Source organism: Gymnoscopelus braueri (assembly GCF_963280865.1).
Source record: "Gymnoscopelus braueri genome assembly, chromosome: 2".
Taxonomy (NCBI): Eukaryota; Metazoa; Chordata; class Actinopteri; order Myctophiformes; family Myctophidae; genus Gymnoscopelus; species Gymnoscopelus braueri.
In genome coordinates this window covers 22,291,292-22,312,102 of record NC_137604.1, presented here as the reverse complement: position 1 = coordinate 22,312,102, position 20,811 = coordinate 22,291,292, and the positions used below count along the sequence as shown (strand labels likewise).

Here is a 20,811-nt window from a genome sequence, read left to right as displayed (position 1 = left end):
TTAGGACATAAAAGCGTACAGACTGCAGTTTTAAAGCATGGCTTGTAGACCGCTGTTTTATCTGCAGCATATCGTCGCTGTCATGCTGTCAACCCCAACTCAACAATATTTCAATCTTTTTTTTATTTGTTCAGCTCAAAAGCCGATCTACAAGCTCACAAAGCGTCACTATGCGACGCTTGTAGATCTGCTTTTATTGCTATTTGAGACTGTGGTGAGTTCAAATAAATCGACTATACAAACATAGATCAATTATTTAAACATCGGGGGCAATTCCCTGTGTACTCTTTTAAACTCCAATAAGTGACATGGATATGTGCTCCTCCTTTTCACTTTCCTTTCTAACCACACTATAGAGTGCTAACCACATGAACCCTAGCATCCCTATTCTATGTCATAATAGGCAAACATTCTGCCAAAGTAGAAGATAAAAAAGATGTTTTGTCCAAAACATTCGGTGAAAATAGCAGATCTAACCTCACAATGCGTCGTAACGCGTTTCTCAAATTATATTTGGTTTAACCCATTAAAACCGGAAAAGCATTTAGATTTTTGCGTTAGCTACTGTATTCAAACATAGCAGATATACAAGCTCACAACATACATGGGGGATGTGATGTTTTCAGCAGATAGCCCAACTCTTGCTAAACATGACATCATGGGGGCTGTTACAACTCAGCTGTTCAGATGAGCTCATACCAGGAGAAGAAAAATAAAACGGTCTCCTCCTCTTTCCTCTGTTTTTTTCTTTCTCTCTCTCTCTCTCTCTTTTTCTCTTCTTCCCCACACCTGACTCCAAACCCAGAGTGGTCCAGAGCTGCACACTCTCGGCCAATCACGTCGCCTCACAACTCTCCCTCTCGTCCTCTCCGAGCCGGTTACCAAGGAGACAGAGCAGTGAAGTCTGGGAAGTGAAGCGATGCTTCACGATCACTTGTTATCATTCTGTTTTTCTCTTTTTCTCTTTTTTTTTCATACCGAGAAAGGGCCTAGTCCCAGTTCACGTGCGTGCGTGCGTGCGTGCGTGCGTGCGTGCGTGCGTGCGTGCGTGCGTGCGTGCGTGCGTGCGTGCGTGCGTGCGTGCGTGCGTGCGTGCGTGCGTGCGTGCGTGCGTGCGTGCGTGCGTGCGTGCGTGCGTGCGTGCGTGCGTGCGTGCGTGCGTATATACATGTTAGGGATGCAACAGTTAATCGAACTTATCAATTTCATTGATTGTAAAACCTTTTTAAATGTCAACAAATGTCAAATATAATGAAAATAGCCAGTATACAAGCTCACAACGTGTGTGTGCATGTGTGAGAGCCCTAAACAAGCACTCGGTATGTGTGTCTCACATCAATGTGAGAGTGCAGGCCTGTCATGTGCACGTGTGTTTTGTATCCTGCATGAGCGTGTTTATATGCCCTCGTGTGTGTGTGTGTGTGTGTCATGGGATTCCCGCCCTCCCACCTGTTCTCTCCTTGGCTGTGGTTACCCAGAATTCCTGGCAGGGTTGTGAACGTGTGCCCTGGTGCCAGGAATGTGTCTGGAGGAGGGGGGGAGGGGGGGGGGGGGGCTGTTTTTAGGAGGAGTCACATGAAGGCTGTTTTAAATAATGACCTGTATGAAGAATAGTGCGCGCACATCCGTTAGTCCAGGTGCTTAGACAAATTAAATAATGACCTGACCTTGATGCAGGTGGTCCCTTCTTCTGAACGGGACCACCAGCAAAAGAGGAAGGACAGGTATACCTGAAGGGGCCTGGACGTTTGAAGATGTCAGCGGCTGGTAACTGACATGTAAAAGCCGTAATAGTGTCCGTGTTGTTGTTTTTTTCTTTCTTCCCTGAGCCCAGCTTATGTTTTGAATCGTTTTTGGAAGTGTTTCCTATTTAGTAACACTATCTCATCCTGTATTAAAATTGCCTAATGGGGTTGGCAGGCCGTCCAATCCGTCCCTCAGACATAACCATATTCGTCTCAGTCGGGTGGAAACCTCATATGTCCAAAAGTAGCAGATCGACGAGCTCAAAACGCGGCGTGAAGCAACGCGTTCCGAGCAGGCGGATCTGCTACTTTTGCTATTTTTACATTTGAATCCTTAAAAGTAACAGTTTCGGACAGGTTTCCACCCGACAGAGACGATATAAAGGAAAATATAAAGCCATGGGGGGTTAAAAGAACGCCGGGAACTGGCAGATGGAAGTGGTTAAACAACACTTGGTTTGTCTTGTAGCTTTGTAGCTGCAGTTGAAGCCATGCAGCCCAGCTTGGATTGTAGATTTTTGTAGCGGCTACAAACGTCGCGGTGTCACTTTGTAATATCTCCATGTTGCTGGCTGCCATTGAAAATGAATGGTAGCCTGTATAGCTTTGTAGCTGCCAGTGTGAACAACACGGCATCAGTAGTGGGATGTTGTACTGTAGCAGTGAGCCAGCAGACAGTACAGTACAGTACAGTACAGTACAGTACCGTACCTCTGGGTACACGCTAACCTTTACAGCTTTGCCAAAAGCTGACAGTGTGTGGTTTGGTTTGGTTTGGTTTGGTTTGGTCGTCCTTTGACCCATTAAGACCGAACGCATCTGTGTCATTTTAGATTTCTTTGGCTATTCAAAAATAGCAGATCTACAAGCTCATAGCGCGGCACCGAGTGCCGTAGATCTGCTATTTTTTTATTGTAGATCTGCTATTTTTGAAAAATCGTAAAAAAACATATTCTTTATATATTTTTTCAAAAATCTGTTAGGATTTAGAAAACATTTTAAGAATCGGACTCAGGCCTTAATGGGTTAAGTCTGGGTTACGGTATGCGCGTGTGCTCTGTCGTCAGAAGCGTAGTAGTGGCCGTTGGGCAACTCGGGCAATGGACCCGCCAACTGAGTTCTTGCCCCGCCTAGCTGCTGAAAGACGGAGGCGCGGGGAAAAAATCGGCTCCTCCGACAACAATAGATACATTGGCTGCCCCATTCGACACCTTTTACCAAGCTTCAAAAGCTGCCGACTCGTGCCGAGTGTCAACAGCGTGAATTAACCCTTTAAGAAGCATCTGTGTCATTTTTTGATTGGAGCTAAAAAGCATTATTTTACACTTTGTTTATTCAAAAATAGCAGATATACAAGCTCATAGCGCGGCAGAGCTTGTATATCTGCTATTTTTGAAAAAATCGTGAAAAATTTTCTTTGAATATACATTTTTTTAAGCAAACATTTGTAACTCAAATATTTCCTTCTGGGGGGTCCCTGGAACAAAATATTTTGAGATGGGGGTCCGCGGCCAAATACATATACCTTTTGGGGTCATTGACATGAAAAAGTTTGAGAACCACTGACATAGTAACATATTATTTTTCAAAAAACTGTTTTTTAGAAGACTCTAAAAACAGACATTTTGTAGAATCGGCCTCAGGTCTTAACACCTTTACCGCCGGGCCCGTAGTTCTACGGGCCGTTAAATCCAACGGTTAAGCGCCGAGCCCGTAGTCCTACGGGCTGCGGTCTTTTCGCGCATGCGCGGTCCGGGTGCACTTTCGGAATTTTTTTGATCCACTTCCGTTTCCGGTTTGATGACAGGAAATAGAATTATTTGGGATCCGGTTTCGACGATCACGCCCGCTCCCATTCTACAGACGAAACTGAAACTCAATTCTCTTCCTGTAGTTTTTTCTCCTCGCATTTCACTGTTTAACGTAATCCGCTCTAACTACAGTCATGGAAGTCCGTTTGACATGCGGTCTTCACTGGGAGATACAGGGAGATCTCGCGGATGTAAACAGACCGTTCACGGCTCAATCTTAAGGATTTTAACAAGATCTATGGCGACATGAAAAAAACAAAAAAACAACAAAAACACCTTGGCACTGGTGAGTACATTATGAGATTAACCTCTGGCGGTGGATGTGTTAATGGGTTAGCATAGGAATGAATGACTCCGGCTGGATGCATACCAATGGTCCATTGTGTGTTAATCTGTAGGTGTAGGCATATAGGCTACTGTCAGATGTCCTGAAGCAGTCCAGAAGAGAATGGATAATGGATTCAATTACAGAGGTGACGTCTGCAAGGTAACCTACATGTATATAACGGGGGCGGGGCAATTTCTTTTTTGCCCATCCTAAATGTTAATCCTGCCTATACGCCAGTGTCTGTCGTGCGCCGAAAATAGCAGATCTACAAGCTCGTTGTGAGCTTGTAGATAAGCTATTTTCGGCACAAGTGAGTATATATCATCCCTAACAAAAATGGGGCAAATGACTGATGCTGAGAGCGTATGGGAAAGGGGGTGTGTGGGAATGAGCTGTTTTGAGCATGTGTGTGTGTACAGTACAATCCTCAGTGTTAACTCTGAAAAGAGTATGAAATGGACTTCATTTGGGTCAGTTTTTGAGTTAAATCTCAGAGAATCGTACCGCGTGTGTGTGTGTGTGGATAGATGATGCCATACACACAGAGACCTGCCGGGCTGTTTGTTCACCGGGAGCCTCTCACAACCACACACACACACACACACACACACACACACACACACACACACACACACACACACACACACACACACACACACACACACACACACACACTCTCTCTCACATGCATGCACGCACACACACTCTCACGCACACACACACACACACACACACACACACACACACACACACACACACACACACACACACACACACACACACACACACACACACACACACACACACACACACAGTCCTTTAGTTTGCTGTTTTTTTTCTCTCGAACTCTCTTCATCTCTCTTGAGAATGGATTAACTTTGGGTCCCCGTATAATTGATCTTACCTTCTTACCCTTCCTTTAACCTCCCCCCACCCCCACCCCCTCTCTCTCTCTCTATCGCTCTCTCTCTCACCTTCTCTCTCACTCTCTCTCTCTCTCTCCCCTTCTCTCTCTCGCTCATTCTTTCCATTTCTTCTCTCTGACCTGACATTCACTCTCTCTCTCACACTGCATATCTCAAGTATTTATCTCTCACTCGCTTTCTTAAGGTGCATTCACCCCAGGATGCATTTGAATGCATCTTACCTTGCTCTCTCTCCCTCTCCCTCTCGCTCTCGCTCTCCCTCTCCCTCTCCCGTTCTCGCTCTCCCTCTCCCTCTCCCTCTCCCTCTCCCTCTCTCTCCCTCTCTGCCTACACCTTGAACTACAGTGTCAGCACTTCTCTCACTGGGAGCATGTCTCTATGTGTGTGTTATGAATAAATGTGAGGCCGTTTGACTCCCATGAACCCTGTGGCTCAGTGAGCCACTGTCACCCGTGTGTCCTTGAGACCACGCTGCTGCTGCTGCTGCTGCTCTGAAACCCAGCATCCGTATTCTGGGTGGGGGGGACATTGGTGAAGAGATTTGTTGTATAGATGAAAAGAAAAGCGGTACAGAGAGCCAACTCTGGTCTAGTTTATGGGGTTTAGGTTAAACTTGTTGACAGGATTAGATTTTTTAGGAATATCTGATAGGCCTGTTCTAGTGCAGATTGAGCGTGTGAAATTGGTAACTTATGTTTGGGGGCATGCAATATACAAGCCTTTATCTCATAAGGCAGTGGTTTTCACCCAGTGGTCCGGGGACCACCAGTGGTCCTTGGGGGGGGGGGGGGGGGGGGGGGTACCAGGGGGTCCCCAGCTAAATTAGTTAACATAGCGTCACAATCATTTTAACTACTTAGCTTTCGCTATTCAAAAATAGCAGATATACAAGCTCATAGCGCGGCACCGAGTGCCGCGCTACGAGCTTGTAGATCTGCTATTTTTGAAAAATCTTTCATTTCAAACATTGTTTTACTCAAATCTTTGCTTCTGGGGGTCCCTGGCACAAAACATCTTCAGATGGGGGTCCGCGGCCAAATGTATATCAATTTAGGGGTCCTTGGCATGAAAATGGTTGAAAACCACTGTCATAAGGTGTTATATGAAATCCAGTTGGATTGTCCTATGTAGTGATAAATTACAAGTTTTAGATTATTGTAAAAAATAATAATATATATTATAATTCAACATATCGTTGCTGTCGGGCAGAAACTTCTTATCTCCATGTTTGAACTTTTTGTGTTTGTAAATTGACGCCCTACTTAATCATGCTACAGCATACTGTACATGGGCAACTGGCGACCCGGGGGCCACATGCGGCCCCCACCTTCACTTAATGCAGCCCGCAGGTTGATATCCGATTACTGATATATTATTGATTTCAGCTGTTACAATTCCGAACATGCAAACATGACCCGCTTTAATTACTTCAGTCTATATTAGTAGCTTAATGACTACTAAAATTATATTGTCTTCTTTATGTTTAACTTCATAAAGTTAACATAAGTATAACTAAATGCATTTGAAATAAAATAAGAATGTTACTTTTCAGGATTCCTACTTTTGTGTGACATAGAATGGCGAAAAAAGTTAAAATACGGAGAGACAGTACATGCAATGTGGCCCTCTGGAGTGAGTGTGGAAATATAGTGGCCCTCTCCATCATCAAAGTTGCCCACCCCTGTGCTACAGCATCACACAAAAGCATCAAAAGTAGCAGATCCACAATCTCGAAGCGACGCGTTTTGAGCTTGTAGATCTGAGTCTTACTGTATGCTGTTTTTGAATCATGAAAAGGAACAGTTCTGGACATAATGAGGTTTCCACCCGGCAGAGACGATCGATGATATAATATGTCACATAAATAGTATGAGAAATGGAAACCATAGTCATGTGAGGAAGTGGCCACATCATTACATTTCTAAAAAAATAGTCCAAAGAACCAGCATAATACTGTAGCTGTGTGATATGTAGAACCTGACTCTGACAATGCATTGTCTTCACAGATGCAGATTCTTGACAAGTTCCCAATCGAGGGAGGGCAGAAAGACCCCAAGAAGAGGATCATCCCATTTCTCCCAGGTAATAGCCAGTCCCTTCTCCAACGGAATAATAGCCTGTTCCTCATGGCTGCTAGTAGCATGTTCCTTTACCAGGTAACGACCCGTTTGTGTGCCACACAATAGCCTGTCCCTTCTCCCCAGGTAATGGGCTGTCCCTTCTCCCAAGTAATAGACTGTCCCTTCTCCCAGGTAATAGACTGTTCCTTCTCCCAGAAAATAGACTGTCCCTTCTCCCCAGGTAATAGACTGTCCCTTCTACCAGGTAATAGACTGTCCCTTCTCCCAGGTAATAGACTGTCCCTTCTCCCCAGGTAATAGACTGTCCCTTTTACCAGGTAATAGACTGTCCCTTCTCCCCAGGTAATAGACTGTCCCTTCTCCCCACGTAATAGACTGTTCCTTCACCCAAGTAATTTGTCCCTTCTCCCAGGTAATAGACTGTTCCTTCTCCCAGAAAATAGACTGTCCCTTCTCCCACGTAATAGACTGTTCCATCTCCCACTTAATAGACTGTCCCTTCTCCCCAGGTAATAGTCTATTCCTCTGGCACGTATAATAGCATGTTCCAGTGCCAGGTAACAGCCTGTTCCTGACTGTGGCAATGGCCTGTTAGTTCAACCAGATAATGGCCTGTATCTCTGCCAAGCAATAGCCTTTTCCTTCTCTCAGGTATTAGCCTGTTATTAGCTCTTTTTTTTGGTGCTTTTTACGTCGTTACGCCAATTAATTCCTCCCCCTACACATTTCTGTGTGTTGTATCCTGCTGGCGCACCTGCCAGTGAGGAGCCCCCACCGGGAGGACGTCGTAGACCCTTCTCCTACTCCCCCCACCCCAACACTCCTTGCTGACAGGTGCTGCGACAGCCCGTAGGATTACGTGCCGTAATATCACATGCACAACAGCCATATTGGAAAGAAATTGGGCCTCTTCCTTACTTCCCTCACAGGTTATACCAATGATACTAATTAAGGCTCTGTTCCATTTAGTGTAGCACAGTGGACCCCCATAACTCTGAGAGTGTACAAATGGAATGGAACAGAGCCTTCCTTAGTATCATTGGTAACACCTGTGCAGGAAGTATGGAAGAGGCCCAATTTCTTTCCAATATGGCTGCTGCGCATAGAGCCTATTGTGTTCGTATATAGATGCTCGACAAAGCCGGATGCACTGCTGTGTGGATTCGAACCCCGCAGACTCCGCGGTGGCCGGTGGGTGGGCAGGCGCTTTACCAGTGTGCCACCCGAGCGCTCTGATAGCCCGTTCCTTCTCCCAGGTTCCTCTGCCAGTGGCCACATCATCACACCTCAGCCAGTGATGTGCACTTCCAGTTGCAGCCATCTGAATAAGCTCTCCATATTAATAATGTATGACTGGCACGCACAGGACATCAATACCAGCTAGACACTGATGCCTTGTGTGTGTGTGTGTGTGTGTGTGTGTGTGTGTGTGTGTGTGTGTGTGTGTGTGCGTGTGCGTGTGGGTATATACTGTATAATGTGTGTTGCTGCTGACATGGCACTATTCACAGTTGTGGACTTAGAGTGTGTGTGTGTGTTTGTATAACTATACTTGTGAGGATCCTCACAAGGGAAATTGTTCTTTTATGGTTAAACAACATTTGGGAAATTAGACTTACAATTAGGAAAAGACTCAGGTAGGTGTAATGGTATGTCGTTCACACGGGCAGACTAAAAGATACAAAGCTACAAAAATACACCGCATCTTTGTCGCTGCTTTGTATCTGTGTTGCTCAACGCGGTCGCTGACGTCATCAAACGTGCAGACATCGGAGCTACAGTTGCAGCTTTGTATCTTTGCATCTGTAAGTTGAACCCAGTTCAACTTGAATTTGTAGCTTTGTAGCTTTGTCGCTAGAGCCACAAAGCTACATACGTCGGATGTGTCTTTGTATCTTCATGTCGCTGGTTTCCATTGAAAATGAATGGTAGCGTGTATCTTTTTAATCTGCCCGTGTGAACGCACCATTAGGATTAGGATTTGGTATGTAACGGTTTAGGGGTTTGCTTTGGAGTTGTTGCCGGATTTACATACACGCTGGTGTCGTGCACAGGGAAAATAGCAGATCTAAAAGCTCACAACGTGTCTTTTTAGATCGGCTATTTGTCGACCATCTTTCAGCTATATTCTATCATTATTAATGCAGTCCTTCCTCCTGAAATGTTGATGTCCTCACAAGTATAGTAATACAAACATGCGTGTACGTGTATGGGCGTGTGTGGGTTCACATTGTGATTGTGTACTTGAGCCCTGGCATTGATTGAAGCCATGCCATGGACACTATAATATGTGGTGGTCCATGCAGAGGGTAATATGATATAATATGTGTGGGGGTCCATGCAGAGGGTAATATAATATAATATGTGTGGGGGTCCATGCAGAGGGACGTATACAGGCTTCATGGCCACCCACAGTACAGAGCACATCCATCATCGCCCTGTCTGAGGACGCTCAATGTCCAGGGGCACGGGGGTTGACAGCAGCCCCGCTAATCATACACATGACGTTAAGTGTGTGTGTGTGTGTGTGCGTGTGTGCGCGCACGAGAGAGAGAGAATTGTTGGATGGTTGTGCTAGCGTGTGTGTATGATTTACAGTATGTGCCCAGGCAAGAGATACAGAGATTAATCTGCACACTGTGTGTGTGTGTGTACAGTATTTCAATATTGTTACTGTATGTGTTCATCCCCAAGTCCCTGAGAGAGAGAGATAGATTGATTGAATACTTTATTAACAAGATTCTTTACAGTACAGATAGTACAGTCAAAGGTTATACGCTAAAAGGAGAACACAAAAAGCCCCAGGGGCTTGTTTCCATTGTGGTCCATCGTATTCAATTCATCAGTAATACATACAGTACAAATACAACAGAGAGAGAGAGAGAGAGAGAGGAGATGTTAACCACTTAAACCTTCTAGTCTAGTGTGCTGTTTTTCCCCATGTACACCAACATGTTTTCCCTAAAAATAGCCTATCTGACAGCTAGACGCTGATCTAATAGCTCAAGCTAGGGCTGTCACGATTACACATTTTAGTTGCCGATTAATTGTCACACAAATAATTGCGATTAACGATTTAACTGTGTGTTTGGCCATTGAACGTTGAAACGTGAATAAAAACGTAATTTCTGTTTGCCTTATAGGCTTTGTAATCAAAAATTGCACAGGGCAGATATGACAAATAACTTCAATAACAAAGAAATTATTGACATATTTTATACATTTATACATGTAAAAAAAACTGAAATATCTGATCTACAATCTTCGTGACGCGTTGTAAGCTTGTAGATCAGATATTGATCTGTAGATGAGATATTTCTGCTTTTTTTAATATTTGAAAATGTGTGAAATCTTTTCAACATGGAAACGATTATGACGATTATGCAAAAATAATTGCGACTATCTCAAATAATTGCGATTAGACGATGATGTAATAATTGTGACAGGCCTAGCTCAAGCTTGAACTTGTGAGCTTGTAGATCTGCTATTTTTGGCGGATGTCCCCCCCTTCCAGAATAGGGATGCTGGGGTTCAAGTGGTTAAGAAAGGAATGTATTGTGGACAGTGAGAGAAAGGAGAAGAGAAGAGAGTGAACCTGAGAGCAGCAGACCTCCTACAGTCACACAGAGAGGCTTCCGTGTGTTTAGTGCTGTTTATTTACACACAGAGGCCCACTGTAATGCCTCATAGCAACACACATGCTCCATGCATTCCTGCTAATGAAATGACATGATCTCTCTCTCTCTCTCTCTCTCTCTCTCTCTCTCTCTCTCTCTCTCTGTTCCCTCTCTGTCTTTCTCTCTGGAGTCCCCTTCACTCACATGCTTACACACACACACACACACACACACACACACACACACACACACACACACACACACACACACACACACACACACACACACACACACACACACGCACACACACACACACACACGCACACACCCACCCAGAGCCATCTTGGCAACCATCTACCTTCCGCTTTACTATGAGGCCAACGGTGCCAAATGCAATATTATTGTTGTTATTATTGTCTGTCCGCAATCCGCATCTCAAAACGTCTGTTTGATGCCAGTTCTTCTCAATGTTTCGGTTATATGGGTCACAGTACAGCAGTTACACTATTAGCACAGTATTACAAGTTCACCAGACACGTAGTTGTGTCCAAAGAGCTGAACTACACATCCCTCATCATAATCTTCGTACTTTCGGACAATTTTATGAAATAGTCAGTTAATCAATAATAATATTGTATCCATATTTCGGCATGTCATTGTAGGTAAAAAAAAACAACAACCAGAAAGCTGATCTACAATCAGCTATTTTATTAAAAAAATTGCACAACACCATTGTGCGATGAAGTTTAAAATAACACTTCTTATGTGGTTCGTATATTCGTTGAGATATTCAAAATAAAATGAAAATATATATACAACAAAATAAAAACGTGCTTCTCGGTGAATCTAAAAAAACAATTGATAGGATTGTCATTAAGAAAATAATTGATAGTTGCAGCCCTACATCTATGTAATTACACTACGTCACCTTTGGCTGCTTGCTGTGACGCAGGGCTCCCTGCAGTCACTTCATTCTCCGTAACCGGACTCCGCAGGAAGTCCAATCTTTTCCTCTTGTTTTTGGCGTTGACAGGAAAGGTCACGTGGGATCACTTCCTGTGAAAGAGGGTGGCTGGTTGCCCCCTTAATATGAAGTGTGTGTGTGTGTGTGTGTGTGTGTGTGTGTGTGTGTGTGTGTGTGTGTGTGTGTGTGTGTGTGTGTGTGTGTGTGTGGTCTGCGTATGATTGCCTGTTTGACTTTGATCCTCTCATTGACCACAGGAGAATGTATATCGTTGCTGATCTCCATATTTTAACTTTTTTTAAATTAATTCGATACTTGGTCAAACTACAGCGTCACGCAAAAGCATCAAAAGTAGCAGATGCACAAGCTCGAAACACGGCACAAAGCTTGTAGATCTGCTACTTTTGCAAATGTTTTTATTTGAATCCTGAATAGGAACAGTTTTGGACATATGAGGTTTCTACCCGACAGAGACGATAATGACCGAGTGTGCATAAATCTGCTTTGTTATGTAGAGAGCCATGTTCACAGCCACAGAGGTCAGGGCTCCCATAGGGGACAGACGGGGGACCTGGAGAGTGTGGGACAGAGATTGCTTCTTTTTATTTTTTGGTCATAGAGGAGGACGGCTGTGCTTTACTGACATCTACTGGAGGTCTTGGGTCCTACAGCAGTTGATCTCAAACATTTTCATGTCAAGGATCCCCCCCCCCCCCGAATTGATCATGTATTTGGCCGCGGACCCCCCCCCCCCATCCCAGAAAAGACTTTGTGCCAGGGGACATAAACGCATCGCGGTGCGACACGTTGTGAGCTTGTCGAGCGGCTGTTATCGAATAGCCAAACTAGTGAAATACTGTAGGGTTAAAGTGGTTCAACTGATTTTGAAGCGCTATATTAACTCTTTTTTTTCTAGGCACCCCCTAAGAACCTCCTGAAGGACCACTGGGGGGGGGGTCCCGGACCTCACTAACTGTACATAGCTTCGTTTGGGAATTATGGACAGTGATGATTTTTTTTTTACAAAAACAAAACTTATTTCACAAATGGTCTCTGTCGGGTGGAAACCTCATTATGTTCAAAACTGTTACTTTTCAGGATTCAAATTCAAGAACGGCAAAAGTAGCAGATCTACAAGCTCAAGACGCGTCGCTTCGCACCGCATTTCGAGCTCGCAGATCGGCTACTTTTGATGCTTTTGTGTGATGCTGTATGATCAAGTATGGGTTAACCCAAAAAAACAAACACAAAAAGTTGAAAATATGTAGATTAGAGGTTTCTGCCTGACAGCAACACGAAATCGTTGTTGAATACTTGCTGTGACATTGCCTTCTTTCTCTCTTTTCCCCCCCTTTTTCTCCGTCCTTTTTTAATCTTCCGTTTCCCCCTGCCCCTCATCTCTCCCTCAGGTAAAATCCTGTTCCGGAGGAGTCATGTACGGGACGTGGCCATGAAGAGGCTTCGCTTCATCGATGACTACTGCAGAGTAAGCACTTTACCTTACTTACCCTGCCTACAACCTTATACCGTAAACCAGGGGTTTTCAACAGGGGGGTCCGGGACCCCTAGGGGTTCCTCAGAGTAACTACGGTGGGGGCCGCCAAATCTTTGTGTGATAGGGATTTGATTTTTTTTACATTAACCACTTCAACCCTATCTTCCCTATTCTGTGGGGAACATTAGCCGAAAATAGCCGATCTACAAGCTCACAACGCCTCGCGCTGCGAGGCGTTGTGAGCTTGTAGATCGGCTATTTTCGGCAAAGAGGTTTGGTGTTGGGGGAAAAAAGAGCAGTCCAAGTACGAGAGCCAACAGTCAAGTTTACAAAGTATTGAAGTGGTTAAATGTCTGAAAACACACATTTAACATGAATGCAATATGTAGTGGGGGGGTCCCTGCTTCATCTCTGTCTCAGCTCTGGCTAGGGGGTCCTTGGCCTGAAAAACGTTGAAGACCCCTGACGTGAACCAGGGGTGTCCAAACCTTTTTCAAAGGGGGCCATATTTCAGAATATATGAAAATAACATACAAATGCAAAATCACATTACAACAATTTAAATTTTGCTGCTTTAGGTGAACAGACAATAAAAAAAAATCAAAATAAATCAAAGCTGTACTATGTAACTTTCCTCTTCTACCCCGGATTTTTACCCGGTTTCCTGCGCAAGTGCTGAAATGTTTACCATTGAGCTAATGGAGCCGGCCTGCTTGCTCAGGGGATGAATTGGATCTTTGACCATCAGGTCAAAATTTGTGTCCGATCCTGTGTCTAGGTGAGACATGACCTTTGACACGATCTAAATGTCTCAATAGAAGAGCAGGAAAACCCAACAGTATTAACATACTCTACCATACAGATTAGACAAAATGTTAATTTATTCATTAAAAAATAAACATTACAGTAAAGGTCCATACAACGGGAGCATTTATTATTATTATTATTATTATTATTATTATTATTATTATTATTATTATTATTATTATTACTATTATTATTGTGTGATTAATTTGCATTAATTGAAACCCCTGTTCCGGTAGGAGACACAAAGAGTCTCCTTTGTGTCTCCTACCGGAACCGCTGCCTACCAGTCCGCTGGTCATCAAATTATTGGCTTAGGAATGCGACACAAACTAAACAATATCCATGATAGATATCCTATAGATTAGGGGTCTAATCTATAGGGAAAAAACGTTTTTTTTGGGGTGAACTATCCCTTTAAGTAGTCAGATGGGTAGGCCGCGTGTATTTTCAGGACATGTTTTATTTCAATGTTGTGTCCCGGCTTGGATCGATGGAACTATCATAGTATACTTTAAGTGCCCATTCATCTGTATCATGTTGAAAACTCATGATTTCTAGGTTGTAAAGATTTTATTTGAATACTAATGTCATATTATCAATAGAATCTTATTGTTTTCTCAATTAATTGAGGGCCCACTTGCAATATCCTCATGTCCCGACTCCCACCAGTGGGCCCCGACCCAACAGTTTGGGACTCGCCGGGCTGAAGGCATGTTTCCCATAGTTGATGAAACATTTTTGGTTGCATGCTGTCACTACTTGATTATGTGTGTGTCAGTGTAATATAAATACCCAGGCTGATGCTTGTTCCCAGTCCCTGAAAGACCTCAAAAAGAGCTCCCGCTACAGAAACAACATGAACAACATGTTTTTAATTTTTTTATTTCTTTGTACCATGTTTAACCATGTTTAATTCAATGTGACGCATTTCTGTCATTTTAGATTTCTTTGGCTATTCAAAAATAGCAGATATACAAGCTCATTGCGCGGCACTCGGTGCAGCTTGTAGATGTGCTATTTTTGAAAAATCGTGAAAATATATATATACATTTTTTTTTTATAACGTTTTTTTGGAAAAACATATGTTGCTATATCAGTGGTTCTCAAACCTTTTCATGTCAAGGACCTTCAAAATGATATTGGTATTTGACCCCCATCTCAAAATATTTTGTTCCAGGGACCCCCAGAAGCAAACTTTACTTTATTTGTTTATTTAGACAGGACAGAGCATATTAATGAACGTCACATGAACGTAAATACACCGGATTTAGCAAAGATGCTAATTTTCATCCGCAGTCCTCACACAAAACATAAAAACAGAAAAACAATAACATCAGAAAACAGACAAACGGTGAAATACAATTACATTACATCACATAGCCTTTAGTTAATAATGTTCGCTTTAAATATATATATATATATTCATCATGCACACATGTTCTAAAAAAATAGCAGATCTACAAGTTCATTGCGCGACTACGAACTTGTATATCTGCTATTTTTGAATAGCCAAAGTATAAAATATGGATAAAGTGGATGCGTTCCCGGTTTGAATGGGTTCAAAATGCAGTGATGAAGTATTCAGTAGACTTTTTGATCATACCGCTCATGCTCGTCTCTCTGAGTTTCCCTCACCCAGTCAGTGTCCAATTAAACAAGGGATCATATGTCAGGACTATTCCACTGTGATCTGACATCTATATTTAATGAGCTGGCCATCTCACACACTGACGCTCTATACAGTCAGTGCTGGAAGACCGTGAACATGTGCCTGATAATGTAGTTACAGGCCTATTGTTTAAAAAAGCCACATACTGTAGGTCAAGTGTCATGTATGATTTATTAAATCGTACTCTGTCGCTTTTGGAGCTGGTGGATCTGCTACTTTTGATGCTTTCGTGTGACGCTGTAGTGTGATGAATGTAGGGCATTCATTTATGAAAAAAAAAATCATTTTAACCCATTAAGACCTGGAACGCATCTGTGTCAGAAAATGTGTGCAAACCTTTGAATATATATATGTTTAAAGCGAACATTTATAACTCAAATCGTTGCTTCTGGCGGTCCCTGGAACAAAATATTTTGAGATGGGGGTCCGCGGCCAAATAAATATAATTTTGGGGGTCCTTGACATGAAAAAGTTTGGGAACCACTGACGGCAATATAGGTTCTTTCGGTCTTTCGAATCGGTCTCACGTCTTAATGGGTTAAAAGAGAGACAAGAGGTTTCTGCCCGACAGCAACGATTTAATAAACTTGTCATTTGTGGGATCAGGACTATAGCCTCCTCGGCTATAGTCCTGATCCCACAAATGGTTCCCACTCAGCGTCCCATGATCCCCAAAGAGTTGATCCTTGGAGAACGCGGGGGTAATTATTCTTCCGCCCTGCATGTTGTTTGCCTCCAAAACAGGATGTAGGAAAATCAACAGCCCTATAGCGCACTTAAAATCAAATCAATATCGCATCTGTCTAAACATTAGAAACACTGCTAGTCATTTCTGTAATTACCAAGATAATTATCCTAAGTAAGGCTTTGCCAAAGCTTACTTGGGGGGGTTAACATTAATCTTAAAGTGTCCATAATTGCATTCAGTCTGAGATATTGAGGTTGTTCTGAGGTGAGAATTGTTTTTGGTCCTTACCTATCTCTCTGTTAGTTAAGCTAACTTTTCCTAATACAGCAAAGTAAACTATAATAATAATTATAATAATTATAGGCACAAAGAGAAGTCCAACGCGCTTCAGCCAGTTAAAGGTAGAAAGCGCTCTGAGCTCAACAGGGACAACTTCTAACAATAATTATAGTTTCCTCTTTTTGTGTCAAAATGGAAAACATACAAGTCAAACGTTTCCCCCTCTTTCTACTCAAGTCGCTGATAAATTGCATGGTGTGAGCTGCAGTGGAGCGGCCATGTTTGTTTACATCTGTGGCCATTAATAGTGCAACGTGGATAAGAGACACTGGCTGCGGGCCAAGAGTAGGGAAAGAAGGGGGGGGGGGGGAATATAAACATGAGGAGCGGGGTGGGGGAAAAGTAAAGAGGAAGTGATCACATGGCTGTCACTTGAAGCTGTCAAAAGACAGAGAGGGTGGAATGTTGGAGAACTTTAGCGTGGCAAATATATATATAGTTAGGCTACGGCAGTGGTTCACAAACTAGTTCATGTCAAGGACCCCCAAAATGATACGTACTTGGCTGCGGACCCCCCGCATCTCAAAAATATTTTGTCCCAGGGATTTTTCATAAATAGCAGATCTACAAGCTCATAGCACGAAGGAAGACGCAGATTTTCAACCTAAATCCCATTGTTCTGATGTGAGATCAATAATGTGTGGCAAAAATATACCCGATCTCAAAGTGGGGTCCGGGGACCCCCAGGGGTCCTGGGGGGGGGTAACTCTGAGAGTTATGGTGGTCCATGGCCTATATATACCAATCTGGGATCCTTGAAATGAAAACAAATTGAGAACCACTGCCCTATGATTATAAAATGCAGATCTCCACTCCCGCCTGTCCAGACTATTGGTTGGTTGACTTATACTTTGTCTTTATAGTGGAGTTGCACATCAAAGCACATCTACAAGCTCAGGCTTAAAGTGCAATGCTGCACTTTCACAACAAAAAGGTGTCAGCAGTGTCTTGAAACGTCTCAAAAACGACACAGTAGTGTGGATGATGGGTGCAAATGTAGCAAAATGTGTGTATAAAAAGAGAAAAAAACAATAAGTATTATACCAGCATTGTGCCAAGATAAAACCCTTGAAAAGTACTGTCATGACTTTTGCATCTTACTAAACATTACCATAAAATGTGTGTGTGTGTGTGTGTGTGTGTGTGTGTGTGTGTGTGTGTGTGTGTGTGTGTGTGTGTGTGTGTGTGTGTGTGTGTGTGTGTGTGTGTGTGTGTGTGTGTGTGTGTGTGTGTGTGTGTGTGTGGGGTGGTGTCCGTAAACTGTGTTGTTTGGGCCATTCATCAATCAAATAAAACATGTTTAGATTATTGAGGCAACTCAGGCAACTGATGCGCATTTCCCTCTTTGTGTAGCGCCGGCAGTTGTGATGTGATGCCATAGCCTGAGAGGACGTTTGGGTGAACATGTTGCACTGACTGATGCAGTCACTCAGTCAGTGACGACGCTCTTGTGCCCTCAGAGTATGGGAAGGCAATGCGGAGTCCCCATTGGCTTAAAGCATTGGTTCTCAAAGTGTAAGCTGTAAGTCGGTGGTTCTCAACGTTGGGTCCGGGGACCCCCAGGGGTCCTTTGGGTGGCTTCCAGGGGGTCCCCAGCCAAATGATTGATTTTTGGGAAGGGAACCAAATTGACCCTTATGTGTCTGTAACTCCAAGAGCGTGCAAATGGAACCACATGGAAATTTGGTTCCATTTGTACACTCTCAGAGTTAAATGAACACTGATGACTCTACAGTGTAGATTGGGGGTCAAAATGTTATCAAGTGGGGGTGCGTGGGTCTCTAATGCATATCAAACTAGGGGTCCTTGAAACTAAAAAGGTTGAGAATCACTGGCTTAAAAGACAGCCAATGAGGAAAAAGTCACGACTAGCACAGCGAGGGACTGAATATAGACCAGCTTGCTTTCACAAACTGGTAAAATCATGCTCTATCTTTCTGCTTTTGTGTGTGTGTGTGTGTGTGTGTGTGTGTGTGTGTGTAGGCGCTGGTGCGACTGCCTCCTCAGATCTCCCAGAGTGAGGAGGTGCTTCGCTTCTTTGAGACTAAAGCGGAGGACGTCAACCCCCCAGTGGAGTAAGTGTCATCACTGTCCTCTAATACACACACAACAACTGTCTATTACGCATGCACACAACAACTGTACTGAAACTGTTGTGAGTGCACATACTGTATGTGTGAGCATGCAAACACACACACACACACACACACACACACACCGACATACGTAACATGTAACACACAGTGGTGGAAAGTTACTAAGTACATTTACTTAAGTACTGTACTTAAGTACAAATTTGAGGTATTTGTACTTTACTTGAGTATTTCCAATTATATATAAGGAAATAAGGATATTTTGATGCCAATACTTTTGTACTTTTACTCAAGTAACATTTTGCACACAGGCCTTTTACTTGTAACAGAGTATTTTTTTATATTGTGGTATTGCTACTTTTACTTAAGTAAAAATATCGGAGTACTTCTTCCACCACTGAGCACACACATGCACACCACGGGGATAAAAACATACACAATGGTGAGCATGATGAATGGAGTGTGTATACAGTGTGTACATGTGTGAATGATTGATCACCGCTACTCACAACGCAGTGTGTTCACAGCTTATTCCTGTAGAGATTCTGTCACCCCTGTAAGAGAGCATTTTGTGTCTCATGCTCAGCATACAATATTGGTTCCCAGCCCTTTTCTGGATCAGGGCACCACTTGTGAATCTCGAAAACGTTGGCCGGCCCACTCCCCCGACCACTTATCACGCCAGCCGAGGTGGTCAGATGGCATTTTCAGAGCGTGTTCTTTTTTAATGATCAATCAATCGATTGGGTCCCGGCTTGGATCAGTGGAACCATGGTAGAATAGTTTAAATTCCTATTTATTGGTATCACTATGAACAATATTTTTTTCTAAATATATATTTTTTAAATATTGATGTTATACTTTCATTAAAATCTTAGTGTATAAATAGAGTACAGAAGTCCTGGCGTCACTCGTTCATCCCCTGGTTCGTAAAGTAATTTCTCTACAGAGAATAACATTGGGTCATCTTAGAATCGTCTCATATAAGAATTGTGGTCCAAAAATAAACAAACCGTCTCGGCGATATTGCCAGGGAGGAGGCTCTGTATCGTTTATGATAGTCAGTCACTTATATTTGATGCAGTCTGTTTCTGGTGAAAATGTAACTAATTTGGCGGAAGTAACATTATCGTTTTCTCACCGTCAGTTGGTGCTTCATATCCATAAGAGTCAAACCGCCGGGGTCATTTGTTTATTTTTGGAACACAGTTCTTATTTCACGCGATATTAAAGACGTCTATGGGAATTCAGAACGGGGGTGGAAAACCGCCAACCAGGTAGGATGTGTAAATTACGTCAGACTTCGGTGCTCTATTGAACAACAAGATACCAGGGTTGTGGCTCTTTCGGAGCGGGATCTTTGGGGGGGTGGGAGGCGTAACATACAACATTTCTTGAATGCTTTTGTTTTATTGACCTGTATGTAAAAATAGTAAATACCAATATAGAAAACTTGAAAAAAAAAGGTGTATTGCCAAACATACGTTTTTCAGAATACTGTCGGGATTTAGAAGACATATTTGTAGAATCGGCTTCAGGTCTTAATGGGTTAATGCCCTACTTGATCATGCAATTTTGTATTGCCAATTAGTGTATTAGTGTAGTGCCAAGTATTTGGGGGCCCACTTGCAATATCCGAGTGGCCCACCAGTGGTCCCCGACCCACAGGTTGGAAACCACTCACCGTAGAATATTGCACGATTGGCTGGCCACTTAGCTCATCACGACTCAGCCCTGGCTCAGTTTCAACTGTATTCCCAGACCGACGTACGTGTGTGTGTGTGTGTGTGTGTGTGTGTGTGTGTGTGTGTGTGTGTGTGTGTGTGTGTGTGTGTGTGTGTGTGTGTGTGTGTGTGTGTGTGTGTGTGTGTGTGTGTGTGTGTGTGTGTGTGTGTGTGTGTGTGTGTGTGTGTGTGTGTGTGTGTGTGTGTGTGTGTGGGGGGGGGGGGGGGTGTTCATTAAAGCCTCCTACCGGGCCCGCCAGAGGAGGACAGACTGAGAGGATGGATGTGAGGGTGGGAGGAGTACAATGACTCGTTTCATTCCAGGAGATAGACCCTCTGGGTGCTTTTTAATTAGGAAACACACTCGCCTCTTCCAAACTCCAAATGCCACAGACACACCGGGCACCATTCACTTGTAATGCATTACTGTGAAGATCTCCTCTCCTATCTATCTTCTCCATCTCTCCTCTCCTCTCTTCTTCTCATTTCCTCTCCTCTCCGCTCCTAGTTTCTCTTCTCCACCT

At 43.4% G+C, this 20,811-nt stretch overlaps 1 protein-coding gene across 2 annotated transcripts in view; it reads left to right on the top strand.

Annotated features, from left to right (window-relative positions):
* The window catches only part of sh3pxd2aa (SH3 and PX domains 2Aa), a 201,753-nt gene that overhangs the window by 42,157 nt on the left and 138,785 nt on the right, over positions 1-20,811 (top strand). For both annotated transcript variants that reach the window (XM_080419673.1, XM_080419672.1), the window contains exons 3-5: positions 6,817-6,892; positions 12,882-12,958; positions 18,454-18,545. In XM_080419673.1, coding sequence (XP_080275799.1) covers positions 6,817-6,892; positions 12,882-12,958; positions 18,454-18,545 — 245 coding nt within the window. The remainder of the gene's footprint in view (positions 1-6,816; positions 6,893-12,881; positions 12,959-18,453; positions 18,546-20,811) is intronic.